Source organism: Chroicocephalus ridibundus, chromosome 5 (assembly GCF_963924245.1).
Source record: "Chroicocephalus ridibundus chromosome 5, bChrRid1.1, whole genome shotgun sequence".
Lineage (NCBI taxonomy): Eukaryota > Metazoa > Chordata > Aves > Charadriiformes > Laridae > Chroicocephalus > Chroicocephalus ridibundus.
Window position 1 is genome coordinate 44,414,943 of NC_086288.1, and position 14,130 is coordinate 44,429,072.

Genomic DNA, 14,130 nt, shown 5'->3' on the forward strand with positions numbered 1-14,130 from the left:
CCCCATTGTTCCTAGAGGCAGAGAAATCTGTTCTCAGCTATTTTCCATAGATGGTTCTACTGGCAAAACCAGCACTAAAAAGCCAAGCAATTTCAGTTGTTTATGAGTTTTGATATGTACTTAATATGTGTAAAGCTTAAACAATTATAGCAGTTAAAAGCAGTAAGAGACCTATTAGGTCATCTAATTAGTCTGGCTTCCCCAGCAGGATTTTCTACACAAAACAGGGCATTTCCCGGGACTTCGTCTGGACTATTTCTAGGTGACCCAGGTGCAGAGCACACCACCAGTTCCCTTGGGAGGCAATTTCACAGCCAAATGCTTTCCACAATCCAGTTGCATGGCATGATGTTCAACATGAACATTTCTTTTTTATTTTGTCTCATTATTTCTATTTACGCTGCTTATATTCGACAAATTCTAAAGGTTAATAACGTGTCACATAAAACTAATGGCTAGAACAATAAATATTCTGTGTAATTTAAAAAAATACATCATCAATTTTATTTAGGTTCTGTAATACACTGCCAGCATACTGCTTTTCAAAATGTATAAAAAAATACTGTTGAGATTTTTTTTTTCCTTAACAAGAAAACTTATTTCTATGGTTTGATCAAATAACTCTTACATGGTTTTCAATTTCCAGTAAGGAAATTAAAATAAAGGAAAAATCTTATGGTGGGGGAAGAGCAGAGGAACATTACTGAAACAGTTCAACTTCATTATTTGATTCCACTTCTTCAGATGATTTCACTCTGTAGAAAAAGGGTCAAATTCCATTTGCAAGTTTTTAAATTGTGCCATTAAAAGCTGACTGAACGTTTGTAAAATAAGTTACAAGCAATTTTCTATAAAAAATAGAGTATTAAGTTTTAAAAATCATATTCTCAGGGTAATATGTATGTCCTCCAAGATAGAGATGAATGAAATTCCAGCAATAATTTGCAGTAAATGAGTCTAGATTAAAATTTTACATTTACCTTGTCCCTGATATCTACCTTGGAAGCGCCACAGGCACTGGGGAATGAATTGCTCGCAACTCAGCCCCAACACTGGGTTCCTGCATATGAGGAGCTAAATAAAAAACATATTCAAACCCTCAGAAGAATGCTAACAGTCTAAATTGAAAATACAGATCTGAGCACCCCGAGTTACCAATAACTGGGAGCAAACCAGCCTCGTGGGGCACCAAGTTCGCTCCCACTGCATTTAACAACTGCTTTCTATTTTAAAGCGCACATTGTCAATCCAGCAAAACACAGACACAAGCTCTCAGTGAAGGAAACGAAATCGCTAGGCAAGTTTGTATTTCAAAAGCAGTCACCCTGAAATGACAAAATCTCATGTCACAGCTTTGAGCGTTGCCACTCACGTAAGCCAACACTCACCCTTCTTTTTCAGTTCGCTGCTGACACCCCGGGGAGGGGACGGGATGGACAAGGCCGTGGGTAACAAATCTGGGCAAAATACATATGGCCAACGGTGGATATTTATTTCGATTTTGTACGGGTGAAGAGGCAGGATTTTTCTGGTTCTTTTTGACCACTTGGCTGGTTTTTGCATTTGAGAAAGTGTAAGTGAAAAACCCAACGAAATAGGACAGTTGGATGAAGAATGCAAACACAAGACACACAAAATAACTACTTGGCATAAAGGAATGCAAATAGGTCCCCAATAATGTTTTTGAGAAGCTGCTGGCGTTATTAGTACTTCAATCAGAAGAGACGCTCGTTTGCACTAAAGGGAAAAAAGAGCTTAGAAAAACCTCTCCTGTGGGAAGCTTCGTGCTCCTTCCTCTCCCTCCAGCAAATTCCTCTTTATCAGCTAAAATCAGGGTCCGTCCTGCTGAAAAATTTACAGTCTTCAAATCTCAAACTAGTTAAATCCCAATTATCAGCCAAGTTTTCCCTAAATACAAGGCAGACTTAACAGATGTCTCTGTTGATCTCATGATAGCTCTCTTCCAAATATTTATATTCCATATTGCACAATGGAAGTGGCAAAAGTTTCCCCCCAAGTCTCTTAATTTTGCAACAGAAATCAAAACAAGATACCCGGCACTAGTTAACTGGAAATAATTCATTAGGTGAAGGTTTTATCAGGTATTTTTGTTGTTGCTTTTGCAGTACAAATCACAGCCAGACTATATGCAATTCTAGTGCAGCTAATCCGTTTTACACACCTCAGCTGCCCAGATAACGCTCCCTTCTTACCACTGGCAACTCCATCTAGCACGGCACTCCTTCAAAGGGGATCATACACTTTTCCATGAATTAGAAAGTGGGCCAGCATAAGCAGAATTAACAGCAAATATGAAGTACGAGCTGGGATGTTGCTTCTTGTTTCATGTCCCTCACTACCCTGATGCACCAGGAGGGCTCCTGCCACCTGCTCCCGCACACGGACCGAGTCTAATGGGTGGAAGAAGTGGTTTTGCTAAAGACAAGGAGACGGCTACACACTGACATGCTTTGAATGCCTTAGCATTAATGCAAGGAAAAGCTCCTAGAACCAGCAAATGCTAGAAACCCCAGAAATAATACATTAGAAATTAAATTGCATTTCAAAAGGCAAGCTAACAAGCCCGAGCAGCCTGCATTAGACAGGTCAGGCGAAATAAAGCCAGCCTCTCCGGCCTCGAAGGCTGCACATGAACCATCTCCAGTAACTGCCACATCAGATTAAGATTATTCAGTTTATTATCCCCCCACAATTTCATCCCCTTCCTCCAACCTTCCTCTGTTCTTTTGAGAATAATGAATGACTCGTCCTTTCAGCTTATTTATACCACCTCTGAAAAACCTGCTTTGTCCCCCTCCAGTGCAGCTTGATAGCCTGGTCATTTCAACTTAAGACTACTTTTGTACATCATAGCTCATGCCTGCTGCCCTTCCAGATCTGCCTGCTTGCACGAGGACCCCCCGGTCTCAGCTTGGTGGCACGGCGAAGCGGGAGACTTTGTGCTCACCGCGCTTGTGCTAAACCCGGCTCATTTTAAGTGAAGTGGGTTGGGAGGGGATCACAGAAGCTGGTCCATCAGCAAATTTGACAGACAAATAATAGGTCAGCAAAATGAACTAAAGGGGCAATGAGTCACCAAGAGTGACAACCATAGCAGGATAACAGCTCTAAAAACAATCAGTTCCTTGGCCCTTAGCTATTCTTCACTGAACTTATTTCATTGCACGGAACAGCCCAGCACAGCAGGGCTCAGAGCTACATGTAAAAATTAAGATGTAGAAGTGCTGGAGCTTCATTTCAAATCATTTCTCACCGCAGTGGTATCCATGCAGCTTCTCCAAACCCATCGCTCTGGAGCACAGGACTTCCAACTTCTCACTTCTCTGCTCATTACTGGTGGTTGCAACTTCATCGCGGTGTAAAAGGAATTTCACAAGGGCACCACTCAGATGCGAAATACAAGTAGACTGAAAATATAAATCTATGGTATCCCTGACCCACTCCTAAATCAGCCCACCACTTCATCTCTGTACTTCTTGAACAGATGGAACCTTCTGGCAGCCTTTAAACCACTCAACGGCACTTTCTCCCATAGCAAAGCAAACTAATTACTAGAGTAAGATGCTATTTTTCCATCAGTTTTTCTGCTATTTTTAAGGAATCAGCCAGCTTGGTGAGCTGATCTCTGATTAAGGATTTGCAGTGCAGCTATTTTGCCCTCAGAAGCTTAACGCAGCACAATTAAATGCACGTCGGCATGAAGGTACAGAACATGCTAAATGAACTTCAGACGGATTTTGCTCACCAAATACTTCTCTCACTCCATTTAGGCAACTATAGATGTGGACAGCCTGTTGATCACGGATGCAAAAATAATCACTTCTTAGCACTGGCTTTGCACATTGGATCCCTAAACAGAGCACAGCAAAGGCTGCTCTACAGACCAGCTCCACCAGGCAAATGCTCCAGTTTACAAGAGCGTTTTTCAAATCCTCTAAAAGCTTCCAAGACAATTTTTTTTCCAGCTGAAGGATAATTTTTTCTAATGCAACAATTTTCTTGTTGATGCTGTAAGTGTTCTGCTCAAGCTAAGCATTTGCTTGATATGCTGTGTATGTGTTTTTCCCAAGAGTCAACAAGCCTTAGCTTCATGCCTTTACCAACTTCAAGATACTTGGAAATCAATGTCAAAATTCCAAATTCTTTCAGGAAAGCTTCTCATAAAAATCATTGCAGAGGACTACAAGACTTAGATTAATTAGGTAACAAGACCTAAAAAAGCCTCAGTTACAGTAATCCCAGTTCAGGCACTTGGACGAATCCTAGATATCCAGGGATGTTAAATACTCTTAGAAAAAAAACTGTGATAGGCAGCACCTCAGAACACACAAAATGCCGCAGAGAAAAGCCAATGGATTTGTAATAACTAAGCAAATTTAGTGGTAGACTTGCGATCCACTGGGTATCTCTTGAGTGGGAAATAAACCAAAGCAGCTGGTTACGTGTTGCCTAGCTGCAGACTGTTATATGAATAGTTTCCCTGCAGGTAAATCACTTCCTATTACTTCTAAGTACCCCAGGAAAAATACTAATTGAAAACACGGTTCTAATACTGTCCAGCTGGAAAACATTAGCTTAGGATGGAACTAGCTTGACGCTGACTGCCAATTGGCTTTGCACAATGGAAAAGGAAATTAATCTCTTGCAGACAAGACGTCCCATTTTCCACTTCTCCTTTGTAACCTTCAAATAAACTCGTTATTAACCAAAGGCTTTGATTCACGTGGGGAAAGAAAAACATCAATGCATTTATGATAACGCAAGTCTGGAATTCTTGCATTAAAACGAAGGCTCTCAAATTTTGACACAGCGAAAAGCAGTGCAACTGAAGAATGGCTCACAGTCCAACAATGTGTCAACATTTCTCTTCACTCTTTTCTTGGCTCATAATTAAAGAACAGACAAAACACAAAAGACAAATGCAGTTCTACAATCCTGTGTCATCCCAGCCTACATTCCTGCAGCTCCTTCCTGCTAAGAGCTTTTTCCCCATTGCAGGTGCAAAAGGGATGAGGAGAAAAACCAAAGTTGAGCCCATTGAGACTGCTTTTTCACTTCTATTTAAATTCATTTATATGCAGTATCCAACAGCCCAGACTATGTCAGAAGCGTCATTCCTCAGGTTTCTCACAACCCACAAGCTTCCTGAGCCTCCTCTCTGTATGATTTCAACTTTGCCGAAACATTCCAGACTTTTAGACATACTTTTGTCCCCCACTCTCAACTTCTCCAAGATGATAAAAAACTACACGAAATCCTCCAAAATTTAGTGACTCTCCTTGTCATGGACAAGCATCCTTGTTCTGCACCCAGATCTCTCAGCAGATGAAGTTACCTGCTGGCACAACAGCCCATGTCCATGTTCCCTACTTGGCTTGAGGTCACCGTAGAAGGTTTGTGCTGTTTGCCTGAATCAGACCATCTCATTTATGCTTGAAGTGGATTTAGAAACATTCGTGTGAGTTATCAGCATGGAGTGCAATTAGCAGCTGGTAACAATTTCTGGGTCCGAAAAAGGACATCTGTCCACAGTCTTACTTATCATGCTTAAAATCGGCTTCTCCATCCGTTCTTGACTAACCCAAGGAGGTCAGACAAGTGAGATATGGAAGGTGACGGCAGACATGGGAAAGCAAGGAGGCGTAGCTGCAAGTGAGACAAAGATGAAATCCTGCCTGCAGTGCTGTCCATGGAAGCACTTCCAAAGAGAACTCAAGTTCAACATTCCTATAATCTAAGAAGAAACTCAGAAGAGGAAAAAAACAGCAGAAAGGTATGGAGGAGAAAGTGAACAACAAAGCCCAAATGAAAAATGTAAAAGCACTGCCAGCTGAACAAGAGGAGAAATAACACACTAATCAGAACATAAGAGATCCAAAGTTTACTATCATCTTCTCTGTAGCTCTTGAGCGCAGACAAACTTGTCAGAGATCAAAAAGTTTGGGGCAGCTTTGTTCTAGCCTGATCCTAAAGGAGAGGCGCTTTTAGCTAGCTTATTTCCAGAAAATGGGAAGAGGGGAAGGGAATTGCCCCCAGACAGATGGGACAGATGCCCCCAAAACCATCAGCAGCCAGCCTACAGCCTCACAAATCGTGCTCAGCCCAATGGGAACATTCATACACATGCCATGGCTTCTTCGTTGAAGCAATGAAAAAAAGGCTCATTCTAATTTGTTGAGTGACAATCGGATTTTACAAGCATGTAATTCAGAGTCTTGGTGAGCTATTAGCTATTAATGACTTCCAATGCCTACCGTCCTCATCACACAAGTACAGAAATTGTAAAAACTCAGAAAAACTGAATGATCTGGAGTCAAATGAAAGTTAATGGGGAGCAGAACCACTCACAGCCTCCAAGGAGAGGTCCCAGAGACAGGTCAGCTTAGTTGCCCAGTCACTCAATTACCCCAAATTACTGAGTGCTTTTGCAAATTTTACTTTATTTTCACTACACTCCAAGGTTCATCTCTGCAAAACAGGGATGACAATCCCTGAATTCAGAGAAAGGTAACGATTAATTCATGAAGAACTCAAAGGTGGGGCAATCATAGAAATCATTCAAGCTTGGGACCAAATGCCTGGATGGAACACAGTAAATAACCCGAACAAATCATCAGACTAAGACAATATATTGAAAAGTTTCTTCTACACAGTGTCCACCCAGAACATGCCGCAAGACACCAATCAGTGGAAAACAGTGCTACCATTTGCCATAAAAGACTATATTCGCATGGAAATAAGGAAGAGCTAAAGCTATACAGGCAACCTTAATTGTGGCCAAGACCTAAATATTATTACTGACCAAACCAAAGTTCTTGGGTTAGATTGTTTTCAGGTGCTTTACAATAAATAAAATACACACATTTTTAATAGAAAAGCAGAACCTGCTTTCTTTTCACAGTAATAGAATGTGAGAAACTTTGTGCCTGGACTAATGAGGCAGATTTCCAAAAAACTGAACTAAATAAAGTAAAACAGCCACCTTAGACAGGAAAGGAAAATACTCAATGTTCTTAGGTTCTTAATTTTTCTTTTTGTATACAGGTCTGCTAGTCAAAGCATCACATTAAAAAGATCTTGCAATTTATTAGTCTCCTTTAAAATATGATTTTCCTAAAAATACAATGTGTTGTGTCTAAGAACATGCTAGCTTGGTGCCAGCCTTTCTCCATGCTCCTATTTGAGCATCACAAGATGTATTTGAACATATATTTATAATCAGAAATATGTTAACACTATTACAGCACACAGACATTACTGTATTCCTGTTTGCTTTGAGATATCGCAGGAAAATGATTTCTATTTGCAGCACCTATAGCTATTTCTAGCCAAATGTTCTACTGTGTAAAGCTGCATTCTTCTCTATTACAAGGCATAAAAACTAACAAGGCAAACACAAAATCTCATACCCTCCAAATAGCGTAAGTTTTATCTAAACCAGCCCAAAAGTTGTAAATGCATACCTGAAGGGATAAAAGCAAATAAAACCAGTATCTGTGCTGGACCTCCCAGACTGACAGTTTCTCCGAGGTATATAACAAATAGAGGATTTGGGATTATTGCATTAACCACAGCTCCAAACAAACATCCATGATTAATTATGGTGAGGACCATCCTAAAGCACCAGCTCTCACCTTTATGCTCCCCCCAATGAGATCTGGCGGCTCTTCATCTGTTTCTAAGGCAACGTTGATGGAGGCGAAGGGGCGACTTGCCATCTGTTGCATCTCACGGAGTAGTTGCTAATTTAATAAACAGAAAAATATTATTATCACATTGTTCCAATACAAAAATGAAGAAAACATGTATCTAGGAGGTTTTACCCAATATGAAGGGATATCAATGAATACAGAGAAATAACCTCCCGGTGTTTTAACGCGCTTAAGGGTACAGACAGATAATTTTAAGTATTCAGATTACTACAATTTAACAGGTTATTGCAAGTAAAGCTACACGCACAGTCTCAGCCTGACTCGTTTGTGAAGGGAAACACATCTGCTTCAGTCTGCATAAAGCAGTTATTTAATTTTTAAGCTGTGATATCCTAGTTGTTTGTCATCACCTGTCTGGGACATGAGAGGACTCCATAGGATTTGTGGTAACCATTTTAAAATTAAACTAGCAGCAGTATGTAACTACTGTAAGAAAGAATTTGATATTTTTTACAACAGCACTAGCGAAATGCTGTCAGGCGTCTACTGAATAATCATCTTTTTTTATTGTTTGTTTCCTTTCTGAATGCAGCAAATGTATCAAACAGCAAGCATGTCCTTGTTGCAATATGTTTTATTAAAATAGAAAACCTTTTCCCAAGTAAATCTCTGCAAGCCTTCATGACACAAGACATCTTTTTATTGTACTCTTAAGCACTTATAAGCATTACAATGCAGCTCCCTTTTTTTAGCACAAAAAAAAGACATTTCCTATATGGCTGGGCTGGAAACAGCATTTCAATTTTAGCTGAGCTGTGGACATGCTTCTTTTTGGGTTCAGTGGCTAATCTCAAATACTAACAGCAAGCTAGACAACCTGTAAGTGGATGCAGAAGCCATAACCCTAATTCCCAGAAGCAATGGGTCTGATGTGACTTGCTGCCCCTATTTAATAAGGGAAGAGGCACACGCTTTGTATAGCACGTAAAAAACCAGCAGTCTTGCCTTTAAGCGCTGCAACTGCCTAAACCACTTGTACATGGCTTTATACATTCAGCATTATTACTTAGCTGCAGCAATAGTAGTTATACTCTACTTTTAAACTAGACTGAGGCACCACCAAATGCCCTCTATACTTCCCACCACCACCAACCTCCGCATTTCCCCATTAATTCCGGGCAATTTGACAAGCCCAAGCCCTAACTGATCATTCACAGCACTCAAAAAGCGCTAAAGGAAACACCACAAAACGCATCGTGCCTTGAATAACCCCCATCCAGCACAGCAGCGGGGGACACAGCACACAGGCGAAAGGAAGATGCTGCTATCCAGCGTGCAGTTCGTTTGGACAAAACTAATTACATTACCATTTTCTTGAACTCATAAACTTTCTATGGGCTTCTCTTTGCCATGGTATCTTTTAGTTTTGGGTGGGGTTTTTTTGTGCAGAAAACCGGAAGGCTGTCTCTGTGAGATTGGGGCTCAGGCAAGGTGGCAGGAAGGCATGATGGGCGATGCAACTAAGCTTGGGGGGGGGTATATAAGCTTGTATGGTTCTCAGTCTCATTAAAAAAAAAAAATACAAAATTTCACTGCCATAGAAGGCAAGTGGCAAAATTTTGCTTACCTCCTGAAAGAAAAAAAAAAAAAAGGTTAAAAAAAAATACGCATTTCGGAGCAGATTGTAGATACTGTCACAAAGCAAAAAAACCCAACAAATTCACACAAATGGAGCTGTACTAAGCATTTGCAAGCAAACTTGTGTGTAACTCACACTTGGGTAAAAGAACACGAGGAGTTTTCGAATATTTAAAGCACACCAGCAGATTGCAGACTAAAGCAAGTGTGAAACAGATTGCTGGGTTGTTGTTCCTGCAATTGTCCCCTTCAGCTATCATAAAGCGCTTTGTTTAATGGCTATAAAATCAAAGAACAAGCTGTCCTGATGAAGATGTCCAAGAGACTTACAAACTAAAAGCTATTAGCTCTTTGAAGGAAGTTTAGTTTACTCCAGAAAATGTGCAATTTGACAACACGACTCCTACTGAAGTCAATAGTAGCTTCAAGAAATAAACCCCTGAGCAGCGCTGTGAAGGCAGAGATGCCTCTTGAGTGCTACAACACGAGCAATGGGAAAAGCAATGCCGACAGCGGTATTACTGCCTTCATTTGCTGAACTGGCCAAGGAAAGCCATCGCTTCTGGGGTTGTCCCAAAGCCATCTGACTCTCCGCATAACGGTGGCCAAACCAGGTAAAACCAAAAGTCCAAGCTGCAACCAAAGCAGGAAAGGCCTTAGGCAGAACATCCTTTTCCTAACACCAGCTTCTGGTGTAGCACAAGTCACGCTATAAAACCAATTCTCACCTCAAATTAAGAATACATTTGAGAAATAATTGCTCTGTAACCAGAACGTCACTCTTTCCCCCAAGGCATGCACTGTGCATGTTTAACCTGTGCACGTATATATCCTTCGATATTTGTTTGGTGTGTCAAAATTTTAATTAAAAGATTGTATTATGTTGTAAGGGTGAAATTGTGGCATTTCCCTAGCCAAGATGTTGAGCATGTAATTAGAAATCAACAGCAGTTAATATCAGGATACCCCAGAACTTGGCTTACCCTCACTCCCTGTGATTGGCTTTCTGAGATTTAAAATAATGAACCTCAGTACTCTTTCAAGTAAAGCTTTGGTTTCTAGATCACACAATTAATAGGACAACCTGGGAATATTTTAAATCACTTAGGTCTGAAGAGGATTTTAAAGGCAAAATGTTTGACAGGCTTACAATAAAAACACATCAAAAAGTGTGTGTTGGAACACACCATTGGCCTTTAATATTTAAGTAACTGCAAACTGTGAGAACCTGCACAACTTTCATTTGCATTGGTTTGGGGTTTCTTTCCACCACCAGTTGAAAAACTCCAAAACAAACAAAAAAAAAAAGAAGTAAAAGCAATTGCAGAATGGGCAGGGTTGAAACAATGCCTGAAGGTTTTGGTGCAACGAGGCACTAAGAGAACCCGACAATAAACAAGCTCGACAGAAGGTCTGCAGTGGAGGAGAAAAACAGCAGGGAGGACGGGGGACCACCGAGGTTGCTCATCTCATAGTGCCCAGGACTAGAGGTGCAGATCCAGGAGCAAATGGTGCACAAATGTAGTGTTTTATACCAGTGATTCTTTAAAGTCAAACACGTTGAGTAATGGATAATCCAAAATGAAGAGTGTGTTACTGATGGGAGAAAAACCGCCAGAGGAACGGAGGAAAACCTTTTCATGCAGTAGCACAGGCTCTCACACGGAAGAAAAACAGCTATTCGGGTTACCAGGTTAATTGACTAATATAACCTATGCTGTGTTTTCTGACAAGAAAAGCCTGAACATTTTATTCACGATAATAAAGCAGTCACCGGTCTCTGTACAACCATCCTGCTACCATCCATCTCAGCAATTGCCCCCTGCAGAGTCTCTTTTATGAGCACAGGGCTACAGTACCTTTTGGGACGGGACTCTGATATTTTCAGCCATGAAAGGATGTCAGTTTTGCCAGAAGAAAGCCACACGTTTTGGATCTTATTTGCTCCTTATAAAGAATGGCTTTAAAAAAAAAGCTAAGCAAAAAGAGCTATCTGGAACTTGTAATAAACTCAAGTTTTTACATGAGTATTTCATCGCCATTTTCAACAGAGACGAAAAGGAAAAAAGTAGAAACTCGAGGAAAAAAAACATGGCTATGCTAAGTGAACAACAGGCACGGATGAGCTTTCATTTTAAGGTAGAGTAAAAGAGAAGCAAGCAGGAAAGGGAGCAAAGTTATTTCCAGCAGACTGGACGTATTCAGGGAGGGTATCAGCAGGAATGTCTGGTACCATTACACCAGTCTACGGTTGAACAAGGTGAACTTTAAAAAGGGGAGCCAGAAAAGAGCAATAGTCTTATCAACAGTTGTTGTTTTTTTTTTTTTTCTAGGAAATCTGTAAACCTAATCCCTCAAAGTATTTCTGAAATTCAGATCCTTCTGGACCTATAGCTTGTTGTTTTATCCTCAGGAGATAACATTTTGGTTTTAGAGGAACTTTTACTGAAGATACTTCAACAGAACAAGCTACATGTTCCTTTACTTTGATGAGAAAAGTACAATTAAAGGTCATCCTTTGAGGATTCATATTACACCCTTTGAGTCTGCAATGAGTTTGGGATGGTGCTCTAAAGCTGAGGTTACAATAAGGCTCCTGCTTCTGAACCGGGTCTCTACTGCCATGTTTCTGTACCACCACGAAAAAAATCAAGCTCCACTCTGTTACAAACAAGGAAAATCAGCAGCTGTGCTGTGTTCTCCATGCCGTCCACCAACTTTAAAAAACAAAATACACTGAAATCAGTTGTGTGTTTTGAACCACTACCCTGCCTGTATTGCAAAGATTAACTGGTCCGATGGGCCAAACCCCAGAGACCCCACAAACAGCAGCGAGTCTAAAGAAAGTAGTAGTTCCAGCGTCACAGAAAGAGAAGAAAGATAAAGAAGATAAGGGAACAAACTGATTCGTACTCTTCTTAAGACATTTAGGAAAAAAAAAAAAAAAGATTTGGGGACAGAATAGAATATTTGGAATTTTCCTGTATGGAGCTGAAGTGTGCAGTTCTACCACGCAGAGTGTAAAGATGCTATTCTCCAATGTGGATTCAGAAACCCCAGTCACCCCCTTCGGACCAAGGCTAAACAGAAGGTGATAAGGAAACAGAACAAAGTTGTCGTCTTCTTCCTGAGCAGTTTTAAACAGCATCAGTTCTGCAAAGTTATTAAAGCGTGTCAGTCCTCTTACGTGTTCCCCCCAAGGCTCCGCACAACATATAAACCACACAATCTAATCAAATATCTAAAGGTGTTGCTGGAAAGGGTAAGAAAATTCCCCCAGCAAGTCTTATTAGCTCCAACTTGATCACTTGCTAACTGAAGTCACAGTGATTTTGTTGAGGTCAGAGGATGAAGAGCACTCCTGTCCTTCTAAAACATACTGGGTAGAGTGGTTGCACTGGTAGACAGGCATTTGGAGCTTATTCCTGCACATCTTGAATTGCTGTAAGAGCTTCACGTGAATTCAGAAGGTGGCTCGTCCCATTTGTGCACAGACACATATTTGCTTATGCACATAAACTATCAACCACCTATTTCCAGGCACCCCTGTACGACTAACTTAGAAAACCTTGTCTTGAGTACTCGTCCCAGAGCTCTCCCGTAATGACATCTGCCAAAACTGCAACTCGCAGGTTGCTCCCAGCCAGCATGGGAAGGGGACACCAACCTCCTGGGGTTCCCAAGGGCCTTTGGAAAAGGTGTCCTTCCCAGAGGTGGTGGCAACAGCAGCTAGATGGAGCTGCATGTCTACATGGCCAGCAATGACGGGTGCTCAGACAGCACTGTGCGTTACTTTGAAGTAACATATATATCTTGGTGTGGGAACCTTTGCTTTACCTTATAGTTACTTGTTGACCTTGGGGGAAAGGGGAGAAGTCAATGGAATTACCTACTCCAAAATAAAAAGGAGCATCAGCAAAGAAACAAACATATAAGATATAAATATTCCACGAACGTGAGCCACATTGTCTCAGAAATAAGTGATTTAAAGCATTTAGCTACAATTACATTAACTACCACGTAAGTCAACAAACAAACAATTTTCTCTGACACTTCCATCATCACTGAAAATTAAGTTTTTAAGCCCCTAGAGCAGTGCACATATTCATGTTAGCTAATTAGTTTTGTAACTGACTTTGCAGGCTATGTTGAAAGAGAGAGGAGGAGAGAATTAATGTTCAAATGCTTCTCAACAGGCATTTCCACACTTCAAAACTATAACAAACCAGAAAGCAAAGCTGCTGGGAAGTTGCCTCATGCTGAAATGACAGAAGATATTTAATTCAGGGCTGATTAAGATAAGTTATTCATCATAATCATGCCCCGTAGGAGGGCACAGAAAACCTGACCTTTAATAAGAAGAATAAGATATCATTTCTTTTTAAAAGACCAGAAGTATATAGTCCATGCAGACTAAAATATATACCAATACCAGATAATTACACAATAGCAGAGTGCACCTTTGATTGACTAGAGCTCTTCTAGCATAATTACACAATACTGCTTCTCTCCCTGATTTTTCCAAATAACTAAATTAGATACCTGTACCACTGATTCCTATCATCAGACAGAGAGCCGGGAGTCTGAAATGACAACAGCTTCAATATACCTGCAGTTGTGGGTTTGTTTTTTTTAAACAAGACTGACTCGATAGTCTAGCTTCATCATTGCAAATACTGGCCCACATTTCTTTTTTGGGATATTCTAAAACCAATTAAATTCTCCAGTGGAAACACCACTAAAGACTACACGAGAAGAGCTCGGTTGGATACCAACACCTGGTATGATGGTGTCCTACATGGACATATTAAAGCTACAA

General features: G+C 40.6%; 1 protein-coding gene across 1 annotated transcript in view; it reads right to left on the reverse strand.

Moving 5' to 3' along the window:
- Window positions 1-14,130, reverse strand: part of ATRN (attractin) — a 167,837-nt gene that overhangs the window by 12,207 nt on the left and 141,500 nt on the right. The window contains exon 27 of the mRNA XM_063335731.1: window positions 7,656-7,763. Within this exon, the coding sequence (XP_063191801.1) occupies window positions 7,656-7,763 (108 nt within the window). The remainder of the gene's footprint in view (window positions 1-7,655; window positions 7,764-14,130) is intronic.